Raw genomic sequence first — 26,068 nt, 5'->3', positions numbered from 1 at the left:
TAACTGCAGAATGCCCCGAAGATTCCCCTCAGATCAATAAGGAATAGAGGCCTGTATAACAGTCAAATTACAGATTCCTGTACTGGACTCTAGACCTAGAAACCCAGACATATTCCAATTTATTCCTACCCTGACCCAATGAAGACAAGTGAGAAATAACCTAATGCCAAAACAGGTTTATTGGTTATCGCACAATGTGAGCAACCTGCTAGTATTCAATATAAAAAGGGCTCATCTCAATACAAGTTGCCTTCCTTTCACCCTAAGAAAGCATACCAACTCCAGGCAAACAGAGTGGAATCAAACCACAAGTGTATGTAACAGGCATACTTTAAAGAAGACCTGCTTTATTAGGAAAATGGACAAAACTCTCTAAAAGTAAATGGAATGAAAAGAAATTAAAACTGGGATACTGATTCCTGTAATAACATCAACTATTATTTGTCTAGGAATGAAAAGAAATTAAAACTGGGATATTGATTCCTGTCATAACATCGACTATTATTTGTCTATGACCTAAGACAGACAAAACATTCAAAATTCGAAAAGTTAATATTTTTCAGCTTTACGGAGGTATAATTGACAAATTAAAAGTTAATATTTTAAAAAGGACAAAAGTACTGGTAAAGTTTCAGGTACCAATTTCTTTAAACTTATGGCTAGGAGTTTTACCAACCCTCTTCAAACCACAAAACACAAAAATATTCTTCCAGGCACTAAGTCTAAGATTTTTCCTTTCTTCAAATCCTCGAAACCCAAATTATGAAAAATAATTCACTCTGGCCACAGGGAACATTTCCACACAGTGACATAATCAGAAAACGTACTTCTTCCATTATTTAACTTATTCATTCCCATTCTAATCAAATTCCAGGAATACAGAAGTAAGCAAGAGGATATAATTTTCCCCAAGGCCTGTGACTGAGGCAAAACCAAATTTATAACATGAGGAACTTAGGCACTGAAGAAGGCCCTGATGGTAGAGCAAATAAGCCACCTTTATGGCCTCAAGAACAAACTGCAGATCTCTAAGGCAGAATGGGAGAAGGATTTATCCAGGAATCAGTCTTCTCCAAAGCTGGACAGGGAGGAAGTGTGGGAAGCACAGCTTTTCTAAAAGGATGAAAGCTGTCACCTGGAGACACTCTGATTTCCTGAGGAAGGGAAGGAGACACTGAAACATTTTGTGCACATTTTCGATCTTCCTTGTTTTCCACAATCAGTAACTGTTCTATCTCCTCTCTCAAAGATAAACTTGTCTGAAACTCTTGTTTAGGAATCTTACGGTGTTCTTTTTGAGTTATTCTCTGGTCCTCCAACCCCTCTGACTCAGGGCAAGTGACTTTGTTACTGGAATCCTCACTGGCTTCTTCCTTTATGTGAGGTAGATGTTGAGGTTCTGTTGTGGATTGTTTACTCTCAGATTCTTCTTTCAGCAAATTTACATCCTTATGAGCTGTAAAACTTGCAGCTTTATCGAGCCTAGAATTTTTACAAAGTAAGAAACCTCTTACTTTCCCCTCTTTCCCTCCTGTCTCTGTCACTGATTTCTTTGGATGTAGTACTGTCCTTATTAGAAGTCCCTGAGCATTCACCCTGTATTCTTTTGCAGCTCTCTCCCTGCGCTGCTTCTGGAAGTCCTTGAGTTGAAGCAGTTCCTCCGGAAGTTCCATACATGTAGGCTAAGAAAAGAAAATGAACACAAGTCTATTATAACTGACCTTCTGAAAATGGTCCATAAAATCATTTCTACTACTATACTTAAATGTTTGGCAAGCAAGGGTATATTCAAATGTGTTCTTATACCACCCTCTAGTGGCTTCAACTAAAGTAGTACTACTTTTCAAGTAATGTAACTGTTTTGAATCCAGTTTTGTGTGTGTTGTTTGTGCGTGCGTGCGTGCGTGCGTGTATAAAGGTTATATGATGAAAGTGAGTGTCCACTCCAACCTCACCCCAGTTGCCTTAGCAGGTGCATCATCTAAAAATCAGCTTCTTGTGTAGACTCTCAGAGATAGTCCATGCATATATGATTCCTTACTAAATATTTATCATTACATTTTTCAGTTTTTATTTTCCCCTTTTTATTTTTATAACTCTTTATAAAACTATTCTATACAAATGGTAACATACTATTCTGTATATTCTTCATTTTGATTTTTTTCTCACTAAAAAATAGTCTTGGAGATTTTTCCATATTGGAATTTTTAAGGGCTGTATGAATGTACCATAATTTATTTAACCAAACCTTTTTGGATTGATATTTGGATTGTTTCCAGTATTTTGTCATTATATAAATGCTACAATAAATAATATATTGGGGGGAGGGTATATCTCAAGTGGTATAGCACATGCTTAGCATGCTTGAGGTCCTGGGTTCAATCCCCATTACCTCCTCCAAATAGAAATAAATCAATAAACCTAATTTCCTCCCCCTCATAAAGCAAACAAACAAACAAACAAAAGAATATATTATGAAAATATCTTCTTTGTTACATGAGGCAATTAATTCTTCCCTTTGCTTGCCCTTTGACTTTATAGTATTTTCACCACACAAAATTTTAAGTCAAGTTTATTAATCTTCTATGAGTTCTGAGTATTTCTGTATTGCATAGAAAAGCATTCCCTCATACAACTCAACAGCAAAAACGCAAATAATCTAATTTGAAAATGAGCGAAGAATTTTCCAAAGAATGGCCAATAGGTACATGAAAAGGTGCTGGTCATCACTAGAGATCAGGGAAATGCAAACCAAAACCACAATGAGGTATCAACTCACACTTGTTAAGATGGCTATTATGAAAAAGACAGATAACAAGTGTTGGCAAACGTGGAGAAAAGAGAATTCTTACAATGTTGATTGGAATGTAAATTGGTGCAGCTACTATGGAAAACAGTATGGAGGTTCCTCAAAAACTTAAAAACAGAACTACCATATGGTTCAGCAATCCCACATCTGGGAACATATCCAAAGGAAATGAAAACAGGATCACAAAGAGATACCTACATTACCTTGTTCACCACAGCATTATTCACAGTAGCCAAAATATGTGAACAACCTGCGTCTATTAACAGGTAAGCGGATAAAGATGTGGTGTATATATACATGCAGTAGAATATTATTCAGCCATAAAAAGAAGGAAATCCTGCCATTTATGACAACATGGCTGAACCTGGAGGATATTAGGCTAAGTAAAATAAGCCAGACACAGAAAGACAAATACTGTACGGTGTAAGTGATACGGATAAGAGATATGGTATAAATGATATGATCTTAAAAAAATTATTTCATAGAAACAGAGAATAGAATGGTTGTTGTCATGGGGTTGTGGAAGAGGAAAATAGGGAGATGTAGGTCAAAAGGTATAAAATTTCAGTTATAAGAATATATTCTAGGGAATCTAATATACAGCATGGTTATGATAGTTAATAGTTCAGTAGTATACACTTGAAAGTTACTAAGAGTATATCTCAAGCATTCTGACCACACACACAAAAAACTTAACTATGAGGTGATGGATGTGTTAATTAATCTTGATCTTCGTAATCATTCCACAATATAAATGTATATAAAATCATCATGATAACTGTAAGTTTATCAAGCTAAAGCTCTAAACTGTTCTTAGAAACAATGACCAGTACATATATGTAAACTAAAAAAAAATGTGCAGTACACTGTATATATGTATTTACATGCAATATAATGTATATGTGCAGTCAAACTGTAATAATTCTACCTAATAAAACTGAAAAAGGAAAAAAAATCACAGTGAACACTTTAAATATACACAATTAATTTTGTCAACTATTCCTTAATAAAGTTGGAGAGATGCATTCCCTACTGTAAGATAATTTTCTTTTAATACTATTTTTTCCCAATAATTATGTAATTCCATTTTTTTTATATAAATACTCAATGCATGGGATTTATTTTGGTATAAAGAAAGAGACAGGAATCCAACTCTGATTCTCCCCTCCCACAATGGTTAGTCAATTGCCTAAGGCCATTTGCTAAATAATTATCTTTTTCTATTGATTGGAAATTCTTTCTTTATCCCAACTATTAGTGGCATATATATATGATCTTTTTCTGGGTTCTCTACTCTGTTTCATCAATCTGCCTACACATGTACCAGTCGCATTTAGTGTAGGCTTATAATATGTTTTAATATCTGACAGGACTATTCGTATTTATGCTAATTTATCTCTATAAACACTCTAATCGCAGTTTGCCAAAATAATTCTGGTTTTAATATTTTTCTTGGAATAAAATTAAATTTAAATGTTAATTTAGGAATAATTGATAGCCAAAAATAATCAGTGTCCCCATTCATTTAAGTCTTCTTTTATACCGTCCAGTAATATTTTAACATTTTCTTCATCTCTATAGTCCACATTTTTGGTTAGATTTATTTCTAGATAATAATTTTTATTACAATTATAAATGGATTTTTCTCCCATTATATTTTCTAGCTGTGTATATGGATATTATTAATTATTATATGGATATAGATATTAAAAATTATTAATTTTTATGTTATATTTGTATCCATTTTACTAAATTGCCTTTTCTTTTTCAGTTGATTCTCATCAGTATTCAGGTGTATCATAGGCAAGTCATACTTCCTATTTCTCCTGTTCAATTTTAATAGTTCATTTTTTGTTTCTAATCTCATTGGTTAATAGCTTCAAAAACTGCTAAAGCAGTGGTGATAGTCACCATTTTTGTATTTTTGTCGATATTAATGTTTCCAATGAAACATTCTATAGTCTTCTTGATTGAGATATATGTTTTATCATGTTAAAGTAGCTATTCCAGCTTTAATCAATAATATATAGAGAATATTATCAAACTTTTTTCTGCAATAAACATAGCAAAATACAAAAAAAGTTATAAAATTATCCTTGGCTTTATAATGATAAATGAAAAAAATTAAAATTCTCCAACTGAACAAGGTATGCAAGGACTTTTATGTCATTTTTCTTGTTAAACAGTGAGACCAAAATACAAAAAAGCTACAAAATAATTTTTTTCAGCATTTATGAGATAATGATTAAGACTTTCCTGGCTCCAGTAAAAATAAAGATTTTCCTAATATTGAACCATACTTGCAACTAGAATCCAGAGACACATTAATAGGAAAGTATAATACATCTAAGTGGGGTTTTTACCAAACATGCTATTATTTTATTTAGGATTTTGTTTCAGTATTCCTAAGTGAGAATGGTTTATAGCAGCAGCCTGCAAACTTTTACATAAGGGGCCAAATAGGAAATATTTTAGGCTTTGTGAGCTACAAACGGTCTCTTTTGCAAACTTTTTTTTTAACAATCCTTTAAAACTGTAAAAAATCATTCTTAGCTTGTGAGTTGTACAAAAATAGGTCATAGGCCAGACTTGGCCTTAGGGCAATGGTTTGCCAACAATATAAGTTTTCTTATTTTATGCTGGCTTCATAAAAATAACTAATGAAATATTAAATTTACCCTTTCTTGAAAAGAAATATTTACTGGAAACATAATTTAATATTGTGAAAAAGTGCTCAAGGGGATGAATTAAGCCCCAGCTATAGCCCCTTCAAGAATATTCATCAGCAAGTCACCAAAAGAAATCAGCTGCAGCTGTTAAGGGTGAGCATCATGAGGAATGAGGCAGAAGCAGAAATCCTGGAAGCCACAAAGAGTGGCACCTACCTCCGTGCCTCCCAGCCTGTCTGCAGACCCTTCTCGGTAAGTGTTTAGATATCCGTCCACCAGGGTGGTTAGGTCAGACATCATTTCATCCAGGAGTACCAAGCGAAGGGGGAGTAGGTACGTAGCTTCCAGGGCCAAAATTTTCAGCAAAGAGGGTGAAAGAGGTCGTTTGAACCACAGTTCTGGGTTTTCCTAGAGACATCAAAACAATTTTCTCTGAATAGTAACCAAAACTTTAAAGAAAATAATGGTTTACCTAAGCGCTGCTTAAATTAAAACACCATTACTATAATTTTCTTCAATTATTATCTTCTACTTTCACACTATGGCTAGCCTTCTGAGAATATACACACACATACACACACACACACACTTTATGTGTGTATACAGTGAATGTGTATATGTAGGGGAGGTGTAGGGGGAAGGAAGAGGAGGAAGGGGGAGAGGAGAGAAAGAGAGAGGGAGGGAGAGAGAGAGGGAGGAGGGGAGAGAGAGAGAGATCTCAGGACTTCTCATTCAAAACTGGAGGCAGCAGGATTGATTATTTGGCCAAAATTGCAGCCAATATGGTCATGAACTAAGTTTGCATGCAAAGCTATTAGAAGCCGAAGAAACTCTACCTTACTTTGGTCCCACTGCCTTCATCCAAATTCCCAATAAAATCCCCACTTGCCCAACTTAAAAATTTATTTCAGAATACTTTTTAATTGATAACCAACAAATCTGGATGCTGGCTTTTATCTACTTGAGACCACAAAGAAACTGTTCCCATTGGGAACAACTAAGATTTTGGCAGTGCTCATATGCTTACTTGGCAGCTGTCATTTCTCTATATAGTATGCTAACAAGCCCGCTTAAAAACACTTGAAAAAAATTAATGTCATGTGGGACATCCTTTAATACTCACCTGAATCCTTTTTTGTCTCTCTTCCAAAAAGGAGAGATATTTAGGGGCTATTTTAAGGTGTCTGATTAAACTCTCCTGTAAAGTACTGATGCAGTTTGGAAGAAAGCCGCCTGTTTCCACGGAAAACTGAAGGACATCTGCTACCTGTGTCATTAAAAAAAGACAAACAGACCATTATATACAGAGAGCTATCTCATGACAGAAATAACAGAAATATATTTAGAGAAATGTCTTTAAATACCATTTTCACCAAGGACCCACATGATAGACAACGCCATCAGAAAATTTAAAGTTATTGAGTCAACTTATTCTGAAAAATTAGAAAAAAGAAAAAAGATCACCCAACTTTTATGTGTCCCTGTCTATTTTCTTTTCCACTTCTTTTATTTGCTGCTTGATGGTTATTTACTACTCTTTGGTGCCTTTGGGGAATGGGAAAAGGAAGATAAAATTCGAGAATTATTTTTATTACTTATTAGCAACTCTGGTAAAGTTTTGATAAGGAAAGCTAACAAAATTAAGAACTGGAACCATTATTTATCTGTGTGTGGTAGGCTAAATAATGGCCTCCAAAAATATCCACCTCCTAATCCCTGGACCTGTGAATGTTATCTTATATGGCAAAATAGACTTTGCAGCTGTAATTAGTTAAGGATCTTGAGATAGGGAGATTATCTGGGTGAGCCCTAAATGTAATCACAGCATTCTTATAAGAGGGAGGCAGAGGGAGATTTTACTACAGTCAGAGGAGAAGGTGATGATGGAAGCAGAGACTGGAGTGGTGCACTTTGAAGATGGAAGGAGCCAGAAGCCAGAGAACACAGGTGAAAGCTGAAAAGGCAAGGAAACAAGACTGTCCCCTCAGAGCCTCCAGAAGAAACCAGCCCTGCTGACACCTTGACTTTTTGCCCAGTGAAAATGATTTCGGATGTCTGACTTCTAGAACTGTAAGAAAGTAAACTTATGTTGCAAGGCATTAAATTTGTGATGATTTGTTACAACAGCAAATAGGAAACTAATACATTGTGTTAAAGAGAAAGAAACTGAAAAAATTCTGAATTCCTGCTTCTTGCACTATGAAAATCTGAGAAGAAAAATACAGAAAGACATGCCAATATGTTCGTTAGACAATACATATGGGGTCACAACAAGAAGCCTGATGGCCTCAAGGGAACAATGAGCAATCCTCTCACATCTTGCAGCAGCACAAAAGCAATCTCTATGTAGTTAATGATATTGAAAGAAGACCCAAAGGAACATGTAAGCAAGAGAAGTGGCACCAAGTTCATTTTAAGCAGATATACAGAGCAAACTTAAACCACATACAATAATACAAAATTGAACTTTCAGGAATTTTTGTTCAAAAAGAATTGGCTAACTCATTATTTGAACTCCTCTCCAAAGGCTCTAGGCTTATATATTCAAGAGCTCCCTTTCTTGGCATAAACAGAAGACTAGAAGAACCTAAAGAAAACGTAATGAAAACTCACAGCCAAACCAGAAATCCAGATCAGCTCTAAGATCTAATATAGTCTAGGAATTTCTCATTCCTCTGGGATCCTTTAGATGAAAGAAAAATCACATATCTTCAGGCTATTTGGGGGCATATCTGGGACAACGTGCATCCTGGAGCTAGATGCTAATTAGCCACTAGCCTTAACTAGTGAAGGCACAGACGTGACTGTTCAGTTTACACTAAGAGTCTCATGTTAGATTTCTGAATGAACTTCAAATTGTTCGAGTTTCTGAATGCTACAGAGTATGGAGCTTGCTTCTTATTTGACAAATTCTGGAGCAAAATGGAGGAAAAATCCAAAATAACTTCTCTGCAGTGCTTCTGCAGTTCACCAAATGTTCTCACATATTGTACAAACATCTTACATGAGAAGTGGGCAGGAATGAGGCATACACAAAAAGACTTTCAATCTTTCATCAGACAAGGCCTATTTTCTACAGGATTTATGTACCCTGGATTAAATTCAGTGTTTCCCTGCATATACCTGTGTGTCAAAGACATTATTCAGCAAAATTCCATACTGATGAGATAGGCAATCAGAAAGCCAACGACAATCATGGATAACCTAAGGAATCAGAAGACAGAAAAAGTATTATTAGAACCTGGCTGCTATTCTCACTGGCAGAAGAATCAGCTTACAGACTCACCTTCAAAATTCTCTTGTCTTCTAATACCATCTGAAGTCCGTTGTTGAAAGCACGACTTCCCAGAAGGAAAATGTCAAATAAGTAAACTCGGCTATTTGTGGCCACCTACAATAGACCATCCAGACATACATATTTTAAGAAAAAACTAGGGAAGGAGACCTGAGGATTAAGAAAGACATGTGAAAAAATATTTAACATCCTCATCTTTAAAGTAAACAATAAGTGTTTTAATGATTCTTAGGGAAATCAGGTTTAAATTTATCTTAAGTTTAAAAAAAAGCAAAATATTAAAAACTATCACTGTGATTTTCAAAAGGAAAGGACAAGCTGGTGATTAGCCTTTTTACTTTTTTTTTTAAAATGTTTTGTCTCACTCATGACATTCTGATACCTAGGGATTAGAGGTTTAAGCAGAATGAACAGTATTTCATTCTTAATGACACAAAATGTCATTTCTAAGTTCTATATATGCATGATTGTGTTAGGGTCCTGGAGCTTCAGCCTGAGGGGCAGGTTTCAGGGCAGGCACATGTTAGTGGCTGTGGAGCTGCTCTCAGGGGACATAAGGAACCTAGGCTGTGGACTCCATCATGGCACACTCCCTTGCTCCAGCTCACTGCATCACCTAGAAAAGAGCTTATACACTTGTCTGGAGCCCTGATTCTGCAACTGCCACTCAGGGGACATTTCCATATTACTTGGCTCTGGTGGCCAGCAAGGTTTATGCTTGTGGTCCCACAAGACTGTGTATATATTTGCATACTTTAAAAAGCTGATGCCTGAGGGTCTGGCTTCCAGTCACCCTGAATCTAGGTGTTGAGATCCTCCCCTTCGGGACACTGACAAGTCTTGGCATGTTCTCAATTCCTGGGAGCTATTAAAAATATAATAGGCTGCTTGGACAAGCACAGAGATTTGAGAGACAACCAAGTCAGGGTTGAATATCAAGGTTCATCTCCTACATGAGGCCACTCCTTCAAGACTGGGAGGGGCAGGTGTTCCATTTATTGTATAGAAACCAACACAGAGAATCAAGCAAAATGAAGAAACAAAGGAATATATTCCAAATGACAGAACAAGATAAAACTTCAGGAAAAAAAACTTAATGAAATGAAGATAAGTAATTTACCGGATAAAGAATTAAAAGTAATGGTCATAAAGATGCTCACCAAACTGGGGAGAAGAATGGATGAACACAGTGAGCACTTCAACAAAGAGATGGAAAATATAAGTACCAAATAGAAGTCGCAGACCTGAAGAATACAATAACTGAACTGAAAAATACACTAAAGGGGTTCAACATCAAACCAGATAAAGCAGAAGAAAGTATCAGTCAGCTTGAAGGCAAAGCAGTAGAACTCACCCATTCAGAGCAGCAAAAAGAAAAACTAATGAAAAAAATGAAGATAGCTTAAGGGTCTTATGGGACATCAAATGGACTAATAGTCATATCACAGGGCTCCCAGAAGAAGCATGAAATGAAAAACGTAGAAGTGCTATACAAAAGTGCTGTACAAAAAAGTGCTAACAACTTTGTTACTGGATTCTTTAAAAAAATGCAGCACCTCTGAAGAGATCAATGGAGTGGGGATTTTTCTTTCCTCATAAGCCTTCTACCATTATTATTATTATTGCTTCGCTTTTAATACATAGGGTATGTGATACTGCGATTAAAAAAATCAAACACACAAGTCCAAGGACCTGGCTGGAGAAAATGTGCCCAGAAGGAAAGGTAAGAAATCCTCTGTGTATCTAAAGTGAGAGAACAGAGCTGGGAAAGAAGAGCTCAAGGAGAGCCTGTGAGACAGCAGTGATGATTATAAAAGTAAATCTCTACAGAGACAGAAGCTCTTTCGAAAAGAATAAACTGAGTACTAGAAGACTGAAAGACATTCCAATCTAGTTATAGGTCAGTAACAGTGGGGTAACATAAAAAAGATAACTAAAATAAATTTACCAGTGAATCTACAATTATTTCAAAATTAAAAAGTTTAAAGAAATCTACCTGAAGCCAACATAATTTCCCATGACGACACACATTAGCTCCTTCCGCTGCCACACTCAGGACACTTTGCTTCTTGATGTGGAGCATCTGATAAGAAAAAGAAGAAAACAAAAATCTCCAGGGAATAAATGTTGCAATTATGATATCATGAATGGCATAAGTAAAATTGCTAGAAATAAACAAAGTGGATCATATTTTTCAAACTTACAAAATTTGTCTACTCCAAAACACGTCTGCTTCACACACACACACAAACACACAGACATCATAACGAAAGCTTCTGATCCTCTTTTTAGTGTTCACAAAATTATTCCACAACTGGAAAATAAATCATTCATATTACAAACGCTAATAAGAATGAAAAGTCAAATATCTCCTGTTACCACTGATGTTACAGTGAAAGATTTCTAGTCTTTATGGCAAGATTCCTCATGTAAAGCACAGTGATCTAACACAGGGCAATTTACCATACCTAAAGGGAACTCACATGGGGGCTGAGTCTCAAAGTATCTACTGTTCAGAATGAGAGAAACAGACTCAACAGGTTCCTTAAAATCTTGGATTCATTTCATTGCTCAAAACTGATACAATGGTATCCTGGAAACACATACTGGTTTGATGATCTATAATCTTATCCTATTTCAAAACATTAGATAATTCAAAATCCTTAATCCATAATCCATGAAAATATCTACATGGCACAAGATTCTCCCCATTTTACAGGTAGATAAATTACTCAAGAATAGAAGGGCACAGTGACTTACACTATCTTCCTTTACAGGGCATAAAGTGTTCTACATTCTGAGTATCTTTCATCAATGATGAAAAAAGGAAACGGAATTTCTGTTCCATCCTCAATCAACAAGAAGTCTGCAAAACTAGAAACAAAAGCTGTATTTCTCTATTGACAGGAATTTCCAACTACTACTTTAAGTTTCCAGAGCAAAAGTTCTTATCCCACTTTTTTGTTGCTGTTGTCATGGACTTTTTAAAGAAATTGTTGATATATAAAAAATTCTTATAACTTAATTTAAAATGGCAAAGGAATAGATATTTCTCTAAAGAAGACATACAAATATCTAATGAGCACGTGACAAGATACTCAACATCATTAGCCTTCAGGGAAATGCAAATCAAAACCACAATGAGATACTACTTCACACATCGGGATGGCTATAATTAAAATGACAGATAACAAGAAGTGTCAGTAAGAATGTGGAAAAATTGGAATCCTCATAGCTTGCTGGTAGAAGAGTAAAATGGTGTACCAGCTTTGGAAAACAGTATGGCCAATCTTCAAAAAGTTAAACACAGAATTACTACATGACCCAGCAATCCACTCCTAGGTATCTATCCAAAAGAAATGGAAACATGTCCATACAAACACTTGTAAATGAATGTTCATGGCAGCATCATTCATAACAGCCAAAAAGTAGAAACAACCCAAATGCTCATCAAATAATGAAAGGATAAATGAAATGTGGTATATTCATACAAAGGAATATTATTTGGCAATAAAAATAAGTGAAATACTGATACATGCCATAATACAGATGAACCTTGAAGATATTACGCTAGGCAAAAGAAGCCAATCACAAACGACCATACACTGTATGATCCCACTTATATGAAATGTCCTAAACAGGCAAATTCATAGAGGCAGAAAATAGATTAGTGGTTGTCAGGGGCTGGGAGACTGGGGAGGGATTGGAGGTAATAGCTAAGGAGTATGGGATTTCCTTTTGGGGTATTAAAAATGCTCTAAAATTCACTATGGTGAATGATGTACAATTCTGTGAGTATGCTAAAAGCCAATGAAATGTACATTTTAAATTGGTAAACTTTATGGCATATGAATTATATTTCAATAAAGCTGTTTTTTTTAATCTGTTGAAAGTTAACTCTCCCTTAAAAATACACCTATGCATCCATGAACATAAGCGCATCTAAACAGAAAGCTTAATGACTCCCTCCCACAGACAGAGTTCACAGACTCTATCTGTGAACCATATCCTAGGCTGAATAGTTAGTGTCACATCTCAAATAAATGATTATTGAGAAACTGACTAAATATTTAGAGTGGTCTTTTAAAAATGTAAGTTAAAAAATTGACTGTCCCCTAAAACTGCCAATGGCTTTCCATCTTACTTAAGTCAAACTCAAAATCCTTATGTCTAAAAAGCCCTATATCTGATCTGTCTCCTGCCCCTTTCTATTTCCTACCACTTGTCTTCACTGTGGCCCTGCCACAATGACCCTCTTGCTGTTTCTCTACACAAGTCAAGTGTGCTTCAGCCTCAGGGCCTTTGCACTTGCTAGTTATGCCTTCTTTAAGTTCTTTACCTAGATATCTATATGGTTAGCTCCCTTACCTCTTTCAGGTCTTTGATTCAATGTCACCTCTCCATAGAAGTTTTCTCTGTCTACCCTAAATAAACTAGGAACTCCCTGTCACTGTGTTCACCATGCCACACTTTACTTTTCTTCATAGCACTTATCACCAGCTGATATACAATTATTTGTTTATATTCTTGCATTAAAATAAGCTCCTTAAGGGCTGGAATTTTGTCTTGATTATTGTTTTACGCCAGATCTCAGAACTATGCCTAGCATGTAGCAGGCACTCAAATATTTTGTTAAATTATTAGGGAAAACATTAATGATCTTATAATAAGAGAGAAATTATGAGACAGACATGATACCCATATGCAGACAAAACCAGGAATGACTGAGGGCAGTACTTACCGCAGCACCAAATTTCTGCTGGAACTGATCAATGACTGTGTATGTCACCTCCTCTTCCTCTACAGGAGAATGATGGAATTAGACATATGTGTCTTCCTTGGCAATGGAATAGCCCTCCCACTAATTTCAGCAATACTCCTCAATGGCTACTCTATTGCAACTCAAATGTCTAGAACTACTGATACTATGTCTAGCACACTGAGAACTACTTCATTATCAACTGAGTTAGCCCATCACACAGTGAACACTTAGCATCCTATTTGTCAACTGAGAATAAACAAAAGCCCCACTGATGATAATCTTATAAAATGAACTATTTACATTTCCTGTGATAATCCAGTAATGTTTCTCTTATCATAGGTTTGTGTCTTGAATACTTCAAGACATGCACTTTTTAAAAGCATGTTCATTATAAAAAATAAATTCAGTTTAAAATAAATTTGTCCTGGAGATGGGTCAATGGTACACTTTTGGAATTTTCTGGATCCTGAAAGTTAATTATTTTTCTAATTATGTAATTTAAAAGATTAGCAGTACAGCATAATATACAGTTCTTCATCTCCCAAACTCTAAAAACTTGGAGTGGCACAGGACACAGTTCATCCACTAGCATAAATGAATGAGTTAGGAAAAAATTTCTTAGCTACAACAGAAGCATAACCCACAAAAGAAACAAAACGGATAAACTGGACATCATCAAAATTTAAATTGTCTGTGTTTCAAGAGATGCTTTAAAAAAATGAAAAGACAAACCATAGACTTGGAGAAAATATTTGAAAAGCATATATTTGAGAAAAGACTTGTATCCAGAATATATAAAGAACTCTCAACATTGAATAATAAGGAAAAAATTCAATAAGAAAATGAACAAAAGATAATGAATAGACATTCACAAAGATATTCAGATGGCAAATAAGCACATGAAAAAATCCTCAACATCCTTAGTCATTAGGGCAATGAAAGAAACAAACAACCTCCAATGGCTTTCTTTCACTGCAGAGGAAAAGCCAAGTGCCTTCAATGATCTATGAAATCTTCCATGACCCACCCACCCCACTTCATCTCCCACTACTCTCCTTGCTCCAGCTACATTGATCCCCTTGCTGTTCCTTCAAGATCATGGCATGTTCCTATCTCAAACCTTTGCATTTGGTTTTTTGTTTTTTTATGGCTGAAAAACATCCCCCCTAAATCCTCATTTACCTGGGTATACATATATCTTGAGACCTCACTTCCTTCAGGCCTTTACTCAAATGTCACCATTTCAGTGAGACCTGTCCTAGACACTCTAAAATTTTAAAACCATCCTCTCCACACATTACTTGTCTGTTTTTTTTCCCCTTAACACCTGGCACTAGAATACCATATTTTACACTAATTCATCTAATTCAGTGTCTGTTTCCTGCACCATAACTAAAAGAGCGTAGAGGTACCAATCTTCGGTATCCCCAGTGTGTGGCATATACTGTTCACTCAAATATTAAATAAACAATTGAATCATGATACAGACCTGAGAAACAATGGCCTAGCTGAGAATTCCATATAGAACTTTGATTTGGGGCTACACCAACTCTGAAGAGTTCTGAACCATAAGAGCCTAAAAATTCAGAGCCCTGGTACTCACCTGACGGGCCGTACTTGAGGTCATTCAGCAGAGAGGTGGTTGGTGCCTCAGCGGCAGGAGAAGCAGGCTCAAATACATTGAGGTCTTCATCTTTCATTTTATCCATCGTGGTTCTCTCCGTATTTAGACTATGCTTACAAAAAAAAACAACTTAGGTGAACTTGTACTTTGTTGCTAATGCCATACATATATCTTGTCACACATCAGTAGTAAGGACTCTGGACCTTTCATAGAGAACACATTCATCCACTGTTTACACTGATTTGAAGATATCATCTAAAGGTGGAAGGAATCACCTGCCTATAATTGTCATTTTAGGAATTACACTGCTAGTGATTTAGAGTTAAGGCTTTCTACCCTAATGTGTACATTTGGGTAACATCACAATTAAGGAAATTATTCCATCATACCTAACAGAAGACGTCTTTTCTCTCACTGCACCTTGTTCCACTTCATCCAGTAGTTCCACTGTAAAATAACCAAATGGCTTCCAATAGGGTTTCCAAACTGAAGCAATTAACTACCCCACTGTTACCCCACCACCCCTAGTTTGACTATGTACCACAGACAGTAATTGGGAATGAAATGTTAGTCCATAGGCACATTCATCCACCAGCAATAAATAGAGCAGAAAAAACTATCCAAAGTACTGAAGATCCCTAATCTTTTTTTTCCTTTTTTTAAACATTTTTTTTATTGAGTAATAGTCATTTTACAATGTTGTGTCAAATTTCAGTGTAGAGCACAATTTTTCAGTTATACATGAACATACATATATTCATTGTCACATTTTTTTGTGCAGTGAGCTACCACAAGATCTTGTATATATTTCCCTGTGCTATACAGTATAACCTTGTTTATCTAGTCTACATTTTGAAATCCCAACCTAACCTAATCTTTTTTAAATATCATTTTCTTTTTTTAATTTCATTTTTAAAATTTTTATTTTCATTTTTTGATTTACAATGTTGTATTAGTTTCTGGCATATAGCATAGTGATTCAGTTACACATATATATACATATTCTTTTTCATTACAGGTTACTACAAGCCACTGAATATAGTTCCATGTGCTGTACAGTAGGACCTTGTTGTTTACCTATTCTGTACATAGTAGTTTGTATCAGCCAATCCCAAACTCCCAGTTTATCCCTCCTTCCTCCCCTCCCTCATAATCATAAGTTTGTTTTCTATGTCTATGAGTCTCTTTCTCTTTTGTAAATAAGTTCATGTCCTTTTTTAGATTCTACATGTAAGTGATAGCATAAGATATTTGTCTTTCTCTGACTAACTTCACTTAGTTTTATAACCTCTAGGTCCAACCATGTTGCAGCAAATTACATTATTTCATTACTTTTTATGGCTGAGTAGCAGTCCACTGTATACACATGCCACAACTTCTTTATCCAGTCATCTCTCCATGGACATTTAAGTTGCTTCCATATTTTGCCTATTGTAAATAATGCTGCTATGAACATTGGGGTGCATGTATCTTTTCAGGTTAGAGTTTTCTCTGGATATATGCCCAAGAGTCTGAAGACCCCATTTACAGCCCTGCATAGCTTTCTTGGTCATTTAGCAGGATTAGGAACCTCTACATGTTCCCCTCTACCCTTTTTGTTCCAGAGCACCTCTGTGGCCATGCAGATTGGTGTTAAAGATATCTTTACTTTCCTATTTATTCCCATCCTAGTGTATCTTCCCTCACATTATGTACTGTTTGGGGCTTTTCCCTTAAATCTTTCACAAATCTGTCCCTCCCACTCTCACAGGCTGGTGCATTGACAATTCAGTGACATGAAAGGTAATAAAAGCTAGATTGGAAGTCACAAAAGAAGTATGAGAGGAACATTCCACAGAGATTCTGAAATCATTTCTTCTTAACCTAATAGTGCAGGGAATACAGGGAAATATTGTTTATCATTGATTCTGAGATGCATATTTTAAACAGCTTTGAAATTGGATATGATTTACAGTAAATGCATAAGACAGTTTAATTGGCAGCTTCTTTTTTCTTTCTTAGGTTGGGAAAAGAAATAATGTGCTTTATAATTAATGGCATCTTAGATTCAATTAAGTACACTTAGGTACTTTTCAGGGAAAAAGCCTCTCAAGGGCCATTATGTTTCAAACGACTCTTTCTCCTGCACTGTCTAGAAGTGTTGAGTCTGCAGCTAAGACAGTAAAATTTACTAAAAATACTGATTAGTCAATTATTATCCTTCATCTCGATAATTCTCATTCAAAGTGCTTTTCAGTGAGACCCCCCTCCAAGGCTGATTGAGCCACAGAGCAAAGAAAGGAGGAGAAGCCTGAAAATTATGAACAAAGGCTAAGTCTGAGAATGAATTTAGGAGGAAATGAGTGCATGTGTACACAAAGCTGGTCAGCGGTCAGCCTTCTCCTGAATTAGGAAATAGTGGCACTGATTCCTTCATTTCTCTTTACAAACTCATCCATAGTCTAGCTTTCTTCCCAGTTCAGAGCTCTGCTCTACTGCAAAGCCTAACAGTTGAAACACAATTAAGAATCCCTCTACTACCATCATTTAAAAAAGGTGTTCAAGGGACCAAGAGCGTTGACAGTGCATAGTCAGTGAGAAAGGATGGATTTGTTTGCCTTGAAGTGGGTCTGGATTGGCAGTCATTACTTTGGTGAGATTTTCATCTCTCGCTCAAGTCTACTTCTCTCACAAAACAAAGTTATCTTTCAAGCAACAGTAATCTCTCATTTCCAGGAGTCCTTTCCTTTCCTCATAGCTGCCCCAATGGTAAGAAATGCAAAGCTCTGCCAGGTCCCAGTTCTCCCATTCCCCACCCCCTCCACCCCACACTCAGATATCTTTGCTCCTTCTTGGAGAGCTTTTTGCTTTTGAGCTCTTTTTTTCTTTAATTGAAGTATAGTTGATTTATAATGTTGTGTTAAGTTTCTGGTGCACAGCATAGCGATTCAGTTATATATATATATTTTTTTCTTTTTCATATTCTTTTTTATTATAGGTTATTACAAGATAGTGAATATAGTTCCTGTGCTATACAGTAGGACCTTATTGTTTTATCTATTTTATATATAGTAGTTTCCATCTGTAATCCCAAATTCCCAATTTATCCCTTCCCTTCCTTTCCCCGCTGGTAGCCATAAGTTTGTTTCCTACGTCTGTGAGTCTGTTTCAGTTTTGTAAATAGGTTCATTTCTACCATTTCTTTAGATTCTACATATAAATGATATCATGTGATATTTGTCTTTCTCTGTCTCACTTATTTCACTTAGTGACAATCTCTAGGTCCATCCATGTTGCTGCAAATGGCACTATTTCATTCTTTTTTATGGCTGAGTAGTAGCCCACTGTATATATAACACAACTTCTTTGTCTGTCGATGGACATTTAGGTTGCCTCTATGTCCTGGCTATTGTAAATACTGCTGCAATACAGATTGGGGTGCATGTATCTTTTCAAATTAGAATTTTCTCTGGATATATGCCCATGAGTGGGATTGCTGGATCATATGGCAAGCCTATTTTTAGTTTTTTAAGGAATCTCCATACTGTTTTCCATAGTGGCTGCATCAAATTACATTCCCACTATAGTGTAGGAGGGTTTCCTTTTTGAGTTCCTGAAAGCAACAACACATCTGCTCCCAACCCTTTCTCTTATCCCACTTGGCTTGTCTGAAGCACACTGATAAGATGAACTTCAATATCTAGTCCTTTAGGGAAACCTTTGGACATAGTCTTGCTAAATGGTTTTTGCTGGCAGAGATAAAGAACAGGGCTGCTTCCTGCAATTCCCAAAATCCCCAAACCTGTGGTGACAAACTCACTTGCTGAGCAAGACATTTCCTTTCTGTTCAGATTCCCAATTCTGCCTGCTAGCTGAGTTTCTAGAAATGAGCACCAGCAGCCCTCACATTGTAAAATCAAGATGATTAAAATTCTCTAAGACTGTTCTGCTCATAGTACCTAGCAAAACAGTAAGATAAGGGTCAGTTCTCCAATACCAACTTTAAGAGTTCATAAATGCAAGATAACATCTCATTTTGTGGGGGTTTCCCCCACATATTGGAATGAGGCAGAGCAGTGAGTTTACTGCTATTGCAAATCCCAATACCAGTATTCAGGGGACATACAGCTCTCACCATTCACAATCTCATGTCCAAAAAACATCTTCACTCCTGGGACACTTCGACCGGTCTCCACATTCTTCACTGTTACAGGAAACAATTCATTTGGTTAATAAAGAGTAACATTCCCTAAAACTATAAGAAAAATGCCTCTCAAAAATTCCCAAATCTGAGTTTTATAAAAAATCCCCAAATTATTTTCCCCAAGGAATAGAGAGTCAACAGTGAATTATAAAGTAGATCCTTGAAACAAGTAGTATAAAGAACAGAGGGAACTCCAGGATGGTCCAAAAGAAACTAAAAGGGTAGAAGTATTTAAACTTCTTCCAAGAATATTCTAAGGCCTTTGGGACTAAGGACTATCTATGTATTATATTTCTACTGGTTTTTAGTCCACCTAAATCCAGAAAAAAAATTTAAGGCAGCTGACTACCTCTAGAGTCCACACCCTGCTTTATAGCATGCTGCATGCTCAAAATATTAATCGTCAGGGACAACAATCCAACTCCTGGCCCAATTACAGGTTCTTCTGTGAGTAGATAAGGGAGTTAGAAGCTTATATGTCATGGCTACAATATAGTGTCATTTTTTTCTAGATGGATGTGCTTACAGCAGCTGTATATTTCCATACCTCTCAGCAATCCAAAATAATTGAGTTTCACCCACACTAATCCACTGAGTATGTTCTTACTGAGGTCAAAGATCACCACCTGCCTATTTGTCAAATCCCAGAAAAAGTTTACAGTCTTACCATACTTGGCTCCCTTGCATCTTTTGACAATACTGTTCTCTCCTTTCTTCTTTGGATTACAGGACACTCTGAGTGTTTATTTCTCTTCCTGCTAATTACTTAGAGACATCATACTGAGCACTCACTCTGTCCCAGGCACCATGCTAATCATCTGCCTACGTTTAATTCTCCAGTAACATAATGAGATAGGCATATCATTATTTCCATTATGGAAGAATCTGAGGCTCAGAAAGTTTGAATAACTTGCTCAAGGTCATATTGCTAGTAAAAGACAGTCAGGATTCAAACCTACGTCTCAGTGATTTTACTTTTATTTTTAATTTATTTTTTTAATGGAGGTACTGGGGATTGAACCCAGGACCCTGTGCATGCTAAGCACATGACCTGCCACTGAGCTCTACCCACCTCCTCACTTTTTTTTTTTAATGGAGGGGTCTCAGTGATTTTAATATGCATCTTGTAACCAGTGTTCCACTGTCCCTGGTTTGCTCCTTCTGGTCTCCTTAGTTGCCTCTACCACCACTCTTGCCTCTTTCACATCCGTAGTCCCTAGAATTATGTTCTTCATCCATTTTCCTTATATGTATGTATGATCACATCCACTTCCTAGCTGTCCTCATATCCATTATTTCTCCAGTATGGATTATTTCTCTGAGCTCCACTCTCATTTTCAACTAATAGCAGACCTACTGCAAGATTTTCAAACTGAAATCATTATCTTCTCCCAGTAACCAACAAACCAGTTCCTCTTCCCCTTTCTAACAATAACAGTACTATATACCTAATCTGAGTCATCAGTGTAGGAGTCATTTTCCATTGCTCTTTGACTACCTAATTGATTACTAGGTTACTACCCCTCTCCCTAAGCATTTCTAGAATCTGTCTTCTCTTCTCCGTTCCTTGTCAAGCTTTAGCTCTGACTTCCATCCTTTTCTCTTTATTGGGTCCCTTGATTATCTTAATAGTTCCCTGTCTCTTCTTGTCTCTAGGTTCTACCTACTTCAAACCTTCCCTCACACTGCTGTCATAGTGATGTCAACCCCTGCTTTGTCCAAATAGTACATAAAATTATTAAACAAGGATAAAGAAATATGTTCAACCTCTAGGAATATTTTTTAAAACACACCAAAAGAAATATCACTTTTGCCTATAATGCTAGCAAAAACTGAGGAAAGCTACATATCTGCATTTTTAAAAAAATCCAAGGCTAGATTATTTACTGTAATTCACTCACACATTATTAGGAGCAAAGTAAAAAGGCACAACCCTTTTTGAAAACTATTTTGAAATATGTATCAAAAATATGTAAAATATCTAAAACTTTCATCCAGTAATTTCACTTCTATGAACTGTTCGTAAGAAAATAATTATAAAATATAGCAAATATTAAATTGTATTTTATAATTATAATTTGTCATACTTTATAAATTATGAAATACACAAGTATAAAATTATTTTATAATTATAATTTACTGTGATTTATAATTATAAAATATAATAAATATTTTTAAATTTTTTAAGCTTTTTGCTTTAAAATGTTTAGCCATTAAATTGAAGTTTTAAATAACATGAGAAAATGTTTGCTATAACGTTAACTGAAAAAAGAGTATGTATGAGATACTCAACTTATGTCAACTGTATTAAATCTGTGTAATTAAAGACTAGAGAGAAATACACCAATATATCTCATCTGAACTGAATACTCTGTTGAACAAGCATGTGGCATTTACTGATTGTTGTTTACTCAATGCCACTGATTCAGGCTAACCATGTGCTTAGTCTCCCTGCAGAGATGTGGTCTATTGGATTTCCAGGACATGTCTTTAAAAGGACTGACTCTGCTGGGAGGAATATCCTCCCCCACTCCCAAAGCCCCCCATCCTTCTTCTTCCTCCTGTCTATAATTCTACCAGCTATCATATGAGCTTGAGGTTTGACACCATGTGGTAAAGATGGTACTGCAGAAGGATAAAGAATCCTGGGTTCCTGACAACTCTGGAGACAGTCACAGTAGCTCTGGGATATCTGCCTTCTTTTATATGAGATAATAAACTCCTAATTTGTTTAAGCCACCAGAAGTAAATCTGTTTCTAGCATCTAATGAGTATGGTTCCTAATTAACACAACGTTAAAAATTTCAGGCAACTAATCTGAAAAACTATGACCGCTACTTTAAAATATTTCAGATTGTTCCTCTTTGCTTTCAGAAGTATCCAAATGTTATGATATGTAAGGTCCTTCTGATCTGTCCTGTGCCTACTTCCCTTTTCCAGCCTTGTCTCTCACCACATCCTCACACTGAAATTTACTTAGGTTTTCTGAATGCAAGTTTGCATGTCTCTATATTTTTGCACATGCTGCTACTTCTCCCTAAAACAATGGTTTTCTCAAAGCGTGGTTCCCAAGCACAGCATCAGCATCACCTGAAAACTTGTTAGATTGCAAATTCTTGAGCCCCACCCCAGACCTTAAGAATCAAGAAACTCTTGTGAGGGGGTGTGGTCAGCAATCTGTGTTCTAACAAGTCTTCCAGGTGATTCTGATGCACAGATAAAGTCTGAGAACCACTGGCATATAACAACCTGCCTCTCATTCCACATCCAGTTAAATCCTATGAAGTTAAACCTAACACTTTATACAGTTCCACCATCAATTCCTTCTTTGGGAAGCCTTCCCCACTGTCCTAACCCTACCACTCTCAGATGTAAATAAGCTGAAATTTTGTGTTTCCATAGTACCTTATGCATCCCTCTATATCTGCATTATATCTTTCTATTTGTTTATGTGTCTACTTACTAGACTAAGTTTTTTGAGGACAGAGATCATGTTATTCTTATCCACATCCCTGGTACCCAGCACGGTGCCTGGGATATAAAACTCAATTAATGATTATCCAGTGTATTAATATTGCAAAAAACCTGGCATAGTCCCATCCTAGCCCACAAAAGTCTATTTTAACACATAATATGGCTTAATAATAACACTAATCTCTCAAATGCCATCTACACGTTTCAATTGTGAACTTGAAACTTACCATGCCAGGAAAACAACTACTCTAGCAGGTCAATATTCTAGCTGAATAAAGATTATATTGGAGCTTTAACACATGGAGGAGCTGAAAGGGTAGTCCACCTTTCTTCCAGAGAAAGTAGAAACTCTGAGCCCCTTTCCACATACCTGGCCTATAAATCTCTTCCATTTGGCAGTTTCCGAAACGTATCCTTTATAAATGAACTGGAAATGAAGCTGGGAGGTGTAGAGGTTGCCTTGTGACCACGAGGATGATAGATGATCACTGAGATGGCAGAGCAGGAGCACAAGACACCTGATCACTCCTGGCATCTTTGAGCCACTGCACTATCCCTCAGCAGCCTACCTCTGGACCTCTTTTTGCATGAGAAAAATTAACCCCTTACTGGCTTTGTGAATTTGTCTGTTGAAGCCAAAAGCAATTCTATCTATAGAGTGGTTATTTTTAATTTTAAAGTGCATATTGAGAGAAATTAAAAGAAGTAGGCAATTTAAAAAAATGCTATATATTGAAAATGTCCACTATCATGTTAATAAAAGTACAAAAGTGGGACAAGCCAGCATATGCAGCCATGTTGCTCTGTTAGGGAAAACTGCATTCTAATCTTCCTCCCACCCTTCCCCTAAAATAGGAATGCTGCTGCTCTCCCAGTTGCTAAGGGAGCCCAGATCCATCACCCAAACTCAGTTATTAATCTTGTAAAAGGCAGAAGATTGTGAGAAATAAAATGCAACCTTTCTTCAGGACAACAATCTTGTTAGGGTCCACATGCTGAAGCACTCCCTCAAAGATGCCACAAACCAATGTGAGTTTCACTCTTCTCCACAAAATCTGGTTGAGGAAATGGTAGTCACTGCTGGGATCCATGCTGTCTGACTCCAAGAGCAGTCTTCAGATAATCTTTAAGTATCCAAGCACTTGAAAATAAAAGAGATCTATTATTTTAAAAATATTTTGGGTGGAATGGGTTTTTTTCCTTTCCCTACACCTGGGACAAGAAAAATAAAAATATGAGAATAATTCAATTTTGCTTATCTTTTTAGAATGATAATAAGTAAAGGATCATTGCAAGCACCTACTCTTATACGTGGGAAAGTGAAAACTATAAATCTTCGGGCAAGGTGGGCTTGACTTCTTTGTCTATACAATGGGCTAATACCACCTTTCCTTCCTTAGCTGAATGGAACTGGCAGAACATTTAGAGGCTTTTTAATTGCATGTACATAAATCTTTTTAACACCAACCAGCAAAACTAAAAGAGCAAATGTAAAAAATTGATACTGAAAACACTTGCCAACACATGTTGCAATGAACTGTTTACCCAGAAATGTCTGGGACTTAACCTCTCCTATATTTGTCACATTTCCAGAGTTTGCATTGTTACCAACCAAAGAATAAGTGATTTAGAATGATCATAATTTACACATTACCAATCCAGCTGCCAAGTCACTGCAGGGACCATTCCACTCCACCCTGGCCACAGCTCAGGGACTGGGCTGCTGTAGTGTCACCAACCAGTCATGCGCAGTCTGACAGATTAAACTGCCACATGCCACATGCTGGTTTTGTAAAATTCAACTGTTTTTGTAAAAATGATGCATGCTCGTAAAAATAACAATGCATAAATGTACAAAGAAAAAACTTTACCTTGCAGAAATAACTATCATTCATAGCTACGTTCTTTATATTGCTCTTATAAAGAATGCCCTTATATTCTTTAGTGTAATACTGTAATTCAAAATACGAATTCTTTTTTAAAATCTATCTTTTAGAACAATCCTGTTATTTGGATGTCTTTGCATTTAGAACCTCGGATAAATGTTCTTCTAAGGAGGTTTAAATTTAAAAGTGGCTTGCCTTTGCCACACTAGGAATAATCAACCAGTGAATTTTGTAATTTACTCTAACTATACAACACTGACCAAATCACTAAGGACCAACTAAACTAGAAAGAAGGTAAGAAGTTACACAGCATTTTTAACTCAGATAAAAAACTTATACTTTAAGGGCTAGCAAGTGCTCTCACAAATATTATTTGTTGCCTACAACAATTACCTAATTTACAAATATAGAAACTGAGGCTTAAAGATTTAAGACACCTGCCCAAAGTCACACAGCTAGAAGGTAATGAAACCTTAACTAGACCAGGCCCCTAATGGAGGATGTGTGCAGTCTAGTGCAAAACCAAGTGTTGTATCCAGAGAGAACATAAAACAGAGTGCCTGAGAAAATCATTCTTCGTTCAAGTCAATCCAACAGGCAAAAGAGAAAATTTTACAGAAAAAAGAACAGAAAACTGGAAAAATCTGCCCATAATAGGGGTAAAAATTTGTATTTTTTAAAGATACGTAATTTTGTGAAATGCTTGGACAATAAGGAAATTTAAGAAATGTTAAAGTAAATCAGAAAAACATTAACACAAAGCAAAAAAAATCTTGAGTGAGGACAGCTGCAAAAGATAAGATTCAAGATTAGGAATGAACAAGGTCAGGATCTAGAGAGGGGTTTCAAGGCAGGTAGATAATGGAGATTCATATCGCTGACATCGAAGGTTTTTCTACCATTTTCATACCCTCAGGATTAAAAAGAAGCTCCTGTGGCCTAGGCAGGCATGTACAAAATGTCACACTTTGCTTATGAAGGCAGATATCATTAGGTCAGACAAGAGCAAATCAATTCACGAAGACAATTCAGTGAGTCTGGAACCTCCATCTCATGCTAAGCAGTCAAAGCTTTAGGTAAAGCTTAAAATAGTAACCTAAGTTGATTTGTGCCACTTGCTGAGACAGTCTTCTAATGCTTAGGCACCAAGTGATAGCGGTCAGAATTTGGTTCTTCCGTGTATCAAACTGGTTCTGTACAAAGTAACACTCGACACGTTTGGGGGCGGGAGGTAAAGGCAATTGAAGTCACAGTAGAAGAACTGGTTCACCTGAGAGAGTGTACTAATTTAACGGGTGGCTTTAAATGTTTTCAAAACACACACACACACACAGACACAGACACACACACACACACACACACACAC

The 26,068-nt window shown here is 36.3% G+C and overlaps 1 protein-coding gene across 1 annotated transcript; it reads right to left on the bottom strand.

Moving 5' to 3' along the window:
• Positions 1–566: 566 nt before the first annotated feature.
• EXD1 (exonuclease 3'-5' domain containing 1) lies at positions 567–23,942 on the bottom strand. Its single transcript, XM_010989344.3, has 11 exons — positions 23,775–23,942; positions 19,274–19,342; positions 15,549–15,606; positions 15,139–15,266; positions 13,515–13,573; positions 10,770–10,856; positions 8,765–8,869; positions 8,602–8,682; positions 6,602–6,745; positions 5,695–5,886; positions 567–1,682 (listed from the first exon to the last, which is right to left on the bottom strand). The coding sequence occupies exons 1-11, from the start codon at positions 23,905–23,907 to the stop codon at positions 1,029–1,031; spliced, it is 1,710 nt and encodes a 569-aa protein (XP_010987646.2). The 5' UTR covers positions 23,908–23,942; the 3' UTR covers positions 567–1,028.
• Between the last annotated feature and the right edge of the window lie 2,126 nt (positions 23,943–26,068).

The sequence above is a fragment of the Camelus dromedarius genome, chromosome 5 (assembly GCF_036321535.1).
Source record: "Camelus dromedarius isolate mCamDro1 chromosome 5, mCamDro1.pat, whole genome shotgun sequence".
NCBI classification, from domain to species: domain Eukaryota; kingdom Metazoa; phylum Chordata; class Mammalia; order Artiodactyla; family Camelidae; genus Camelus; species Camelus dromedarius.
This window is presented reverse-complemented; position numbering and strand designations above follow the sequence as displayed.

Bases quoted from the DNA above. Each gene is read 5' to 3' on its own strand.
- EXD1 (XM_010989344.3), bottom strand. From the start codon at position 23,907: ATGGATCCCAGCAGTGACTACCATTTCCTCAACCAGATTTTGTGGAGA. The intron at 15,607-19,273 runs GTGAGAGCTGTA...GTTATTTTACAG, and splicing joins TGGACATGAGATTGTGAATG to TGGAACTACTGGATGAAGTG. The intron at 10,857-13,514 runs GTAAGTACTGCC...TTTTCTTATCAG, and splicing joins AGCAGAAATTTGGTGCTGCG to ATGCTCCACATCAAGAAGCA.